The sequence below is a fragment of the Helianthus annuus genome, chromosome 10 (assembly GCF_002127325.2).
Source record: "Helianthus annuus cultivar XRQ/B chromosome 10, HanXRQr2.0-SUNRISE, whole genome shotgun sequence".
NCBI lineage: Eukaryota > Viridiplantae > Streptophyta > Magnoliopsida > Asterales > Asteraceae > Helianthus > Helianthus annuus.
This window is the reverse complement of record NC_035442.2, coordinates 10557267-10562135: the sequence shown is the minus strand read 5'-3', so window position 1 is coordinate 10562135 and position 4869 is coordinate 10557267. Positions and strand designations below refer to the sequence as shown.

General features: G+C 40.4%; 1 protein-coding gene across 1 annotated transcript; it reads right to left on the bottom strand.

The window, feature by feature from the left end:
* Nucleotides 1-2092, bottom strand: LOC110884500 (heterogeneous nuclear ribonucleoprotein 1). The gene is made up of 2 exons (XM_022132221.2): nucleotides 1683-2092; nucleotides 1-1196 (listed from the first exon to the last, which is right to left on the bottom strand). Exons 1-2 carry the CDS (start codon nucleotides 1902-1904, stop codon nucleotides 207-209), a joined length of 1212 nt encoding a protein of 403 aa, XP_021987913.1. The 5' UTR covers nucleotides 1905-2092; the 3' UTR covers nucleotides 1-206.
* Between the last annotated feature and the right edge of the window lie 2777 nt (nucleotides 2093-4869).

The following is a 4869-nucleotide window of genomic DNA, read 5'->3' as shown; positions in this document are numbered from 1 at the left end:
TTACTCGATCGAAAACTACGATAAGAATTGAGAACAAATCAACTAACACATAACTGAGTTAAGACGCTACAAATTAAGCAAAGAAACTTATAATGCAAATACAACTACAAAAGATAAATACTACCAAAATAAACACTGAAACATGCTACCAAAGATTCAAGCAATCAAACCAGCTTTTCATTATCATCACGAAAACCGAACACTTTTCAAGAATCTGATCTCCAGCCGGCATTAGAGTAACCAGGCTGCCCGTTATACGGGCCCGTCAAATGTCCTTGTTGATCTCCGCCACTTGTCGCCATGCTATTTGCAGCACCGCCTGGCCCAGGTCGGTTTCCAGCCGCTCCATATCCACCAGTATTTGTATTGTATCCATCGCTAGTACCATAACCACCATACCCATAACCTTGGTTCCCATAGCTAGAACCACCACTAGGAGATTGACCGACCGGTGCAGGAACCGCACCACCACCACCACCACCACCGGAATTCCAAAGAACGTTAGCCGCCCCATAGCCTACATTCGCACCATAGCCCGCACCGCCATAGCCCGGAGTCTGACCAACCCATGGGTTTTTTAATGCATTAGGACTACTACCTACATTAGGATTCCCGTATGCTCCTGCAGGACCGCCATAACCACCAACACCATAACTTCCATAACCACCGTAACCCGCACCGGCATTCGGCGCACCATAACCATAACTCGGTTGACCATATCCCGTATACGCAGGGTAACCACCACCGCCAGAGTTTTGCTGCATGAATCTACTACCATCCATTTGACTATCGAACGATCCAGCATTGTTACCTTGATATCCTCCACCACGGCCGCCACCGCTGCCGCCTGGATTAGCATCTTTTGGAAGCGCTCGTTTAACCTCCACTAGCTTGTTGTTCAGTTCATGGAAAGTCTTTTGAAGGACTCTATCGACAGCATCTTCTGTGTCAAAAGAAATGAAGCCAAATCCACGAGGTCTGTTGGTATTTTGGTCAAACATAATTACTACATCGGTTACGTCTCCGTAACTTTCAAAATATTGGCGGAATTGCTCTTCTGTTAATGTAGAAGGCAATCCACCGACGAATATCTTTTTCGTTCTGTAATTTCCTGATCCTCCAGAGCTTCTGTTAGCATTGTTTGCAGGCCTAGATGCTTGTTGTTCTTCTCTGGATAACGCCCTCTTAGCTTCGACCTGCAGATAAATTGCACATAAGCTTTCATTAATATTTTTTGGTCAAAAGCAAACAGAAAAGGCCTGCTAGTGAACTGAAGGATTCATAATTTGGTATAACGGATAATACCTAAGTTGACAATGATTGGTTCGATTATAGAATACGGACCAAAACTAAACCTATAACCGATGTTTCGTTTTTTAGATTTTGACACGATTAGTTCGTTTCCAGGCGTGCGTTCAATTAACGCCAACTTCAGTTAACAAATCACATCATGTTCTGATCCATAACCGAACCACCGGATTCTCAACTGATTCCGTTACTTCGGTTATGATTCGGCTATTCGGTTTTCTGCTCAACCATAAAAACTACATCTAAGGCAGTTAAATGTAACACATTAAACCCTAGGGAATTTACAAATTCAAACTTCAAACCTACAACCACAAATTAACACCTAAAACCCTAATTTTAACCAACTAAACAACAAAAAATGGCTAAATTCTTACATTGCGGCCATCAATGGCGTGGCGATCTTGAAGAACAGAATCAAGAACAGAGGGATCTGAAAACACAACGAAACCGAATCCACGAGGACGACCGGTGATCTTATCGCGCATGATTACAGTCTCCGATACGACGCCGTATTTGGTGAAGTAATCGGTTAACCGTTCTTCGGTGGTTTCCCATGCGATTCCGCCTAAGAAGAGCTTACCTTCGTCTGAATCCATTGGATTTTGATTCACACACAAACAAGCAGAGCTCAATTTGAGCGAGTGTGTGTGTGTGTGTGTGTGTGATTTAAGAATCTAGGGTTTGTAAGGGGTTGAAGTGGTTGTTTGGGAATTTGGGATCGAATCGGAGAAACATACGTCATGGTTTTGACTGGGACGACGTCGTTTCGTCGTTCATGGGATCTGCGTGCTTATCAAAATAATTAAAAAAAAATTCCTAGGATGGATTAGAAAAGTAATTTTCATGATAATGATATATTTGTAGTGTTGTAGTGATATAACGTAAAAGATAATGGGTTAAAAAAATTTGAAATGTTATAAAAGATTATGTGGAAAATGATATGAATCGTTTTGTTAAAAAAAAATAATATGCTAATCGGTGGCGGACGAAGGATTTTTTTTCTGGGGGTGCGAAACTTTTTTAAAGATTTTAGACCCCTAACTATATAAAAAAATTAGGTTCATAGCGGGTCGGATCGGGTTGGGTCATGTAAAACAAGTAAACACAAACAAACAAAGTTTCATAGCGGGTCGGATCAGGTCGGGTCGGGTCAATTTCAATTTTCAAACAATCAAACCCTAGTTCCTACCTTCCTATCACATTAACAAACAAAAAAGCATCAAAGTTTAAACCCTCCCTACTTCTATTTCTCTTAATCATTAAATAAAAGAACAAAAAAACTTATCTAAAACATACATTGGTCTATAATTAGAAGAATTCGGCAAAAAAACTGGTACAACCACTTTCCTCTTGAGAAATTGCGCCATAACATCCCTACTCATGGTTCTTATCACAAACAAAGTGATCCATGACCATTAGTTTATCGTTCCATAACATAATGTTTCAATTTTAATTTTCAACTATTCAAGCAATCAAGCCCTAGAATTGTGTAATCACCCCTAAAAATCATCTAAACAACCATACTCAACGTCAAAACACACGATTTTTCATACCTATTTAAGTTTTTTATTACCCTTTTTTTCTCATATAATATCAAGAAAAATCATATAAAAAACATAAAAACTTACCGTTTGTCGGTGTCCGGTTGGTTTGGAGCGGATTCCGGTCACGTTGATGTCGTATTCCGGCTGATATCGGCTGCTGCAGTGTTGTTGCTGTGTTGACTGATGAAGATCGATGGCAGGATAGGAGGCAGAGAGCACACACAGTCGCACAGAGGGAGGGCGGGAGATGAATTGAAGGGTTTTTTGGCTTATTTTAACTGTTTTAGTTTTAAGTTAGGTGGGTTAATGTAACACCTCGAAAATTCCTGTCCATTAGAATAAAGGCACGTGTCATGTGTGACAGACGTGTCAGAGAAACCGGATTAAATAAAAAGATGTGTGGTAGGATTTCTAACAAAAAGGGCGTCATGTTATTTAAAATACCTCTGAACGACCCAAGGGCGACACGTTATTAAATCACCTCTGAGCGACCCGAAATTTTTATAAATCCCAAGATCCTTAAATCAATTAATGATCATCTCATATGACAACCGGTTGCTCTCAGATAAATAAAGTTACATCTTTATCAAGGACTTCGGAGATATAGGTTGTTACTACTCCTAATCTAAATAAAATTCTTGTAAATAAGAATTAATATAGCTAATCTTCCTTGGCCAAGTATTTGAGGGTCCAAGACTCATTTTTTTTGGAATCTCCGTCGATGTTACAAGTCCCATTATGAATTAAGTTTGAATGAGGAACATGTAAGAGGAAGTAGGGCATGCAATGGCTGGTCCAGGTGGCCCACATCTGCAAAAGAAAGTCTGATTCGGAATAATTGGATTGCATGGTCAAGACTTAAAAGTTTTCAAACTTTTGTCTTCTGGCCATCGCTTACGGACCGCAAGGCCCCTGGCTTACGGTCCGTAAGCAGGGCACCTGGTCATGTTCCGCAAGGATCGGTTACGGACCGCAAAGCCTTAGGCTTACGGTCCGTAAGGAAGGCACCTGAACCATGTTTCAGTAAGGTCGGTTACGGACCGTAACCCCTGTAGCTTACGGTCCGCAAGAGGTCCTTACGGACCGTAAGGCCTCAAGCTTACGGTCCGTAAGACCGTCGCTGGCAGTGAGTTTTGGACAGCTGCCTGTCCAATGCATTTAACCGACTTAAAACGTAACATTTCGATTCTATGGGCTTGCTAGGCAGTTTTTAGGCCTTTAGGGACACTTGGGAACATCTCCTAACTATCCTAGACTATCTTGGCAAGATCCTATGCATCTTAGTTCACTATATAAAGGACTTAAGTATGTTCACTTGAAACTTGCTCACTTGGAACTTTGGCTAAAGACTCTCTGGAGCTCGTCTGGTCACCAACTCATTTTCTTAGGCTCTATAATCCTTCTTAGGACTCTTGTAAGTGTCCTTAACCCTCCTTAATCCTTTCTAGCTTAGCTAATTAAGTAAAAGTCAAACCGTCGTAATTAAGGTTTGACTTCGTGATTAAGCATAATGTGCTCTGTCAAATCACAAATTAAAGATACCTTTAGGAAGGTAATTAAGTGGGTAACAAACCCTTAAAAGGGTGTTTCCAGATTCCCACTCTAAGCATGTCAATTGTCGAGTCAAAGCTAATCATAAAAAGTCAACAGAATGCTTAATTTCAAATTAACGCATAATTAGCAATGTAGGTTGTATGTAACCTGTTTGAACATTAATATAACTTGGTAATAAGTATAAGAACATGTTCCAACATGTTCAACTCGACAATTTTCTGTTTTAGACCCGGTTCGGAACCGAAAGTCGCGTAGTTTGACTTTCGCCTTGACTTTCAGTTCTGACCCGTTTTAGTCAAGATTAAGATTGCCTTAGAGCTTCTTTTAGACCTAATAACATGTTAGTATATCCTCCTGTGATTATGCAACGTGGTTCATTAGATATCTTGTTCGTATGCATGTTTCCGTTAAATGCCCATATGTTGACCATTATGCCCAAATGTCCAAAAATCATGATTTTTGA

Coding starts and splice junctions, on each gene's coding strand:
- LOC110884500 (XM_022132221.2), bottom strand. CDS start 1,904: ATGGATTCAGACGAAGGTAAGCTCTTCTTAGGCGGAATCGCATGGGAA. Junction 1,197..1,682: donor ACGCCATTGATGGCCGCAAT/GTAAGAATTTAG, acceptor ATTTATCTGCAG/GTCGAAGCTAAGAGGGCGTT.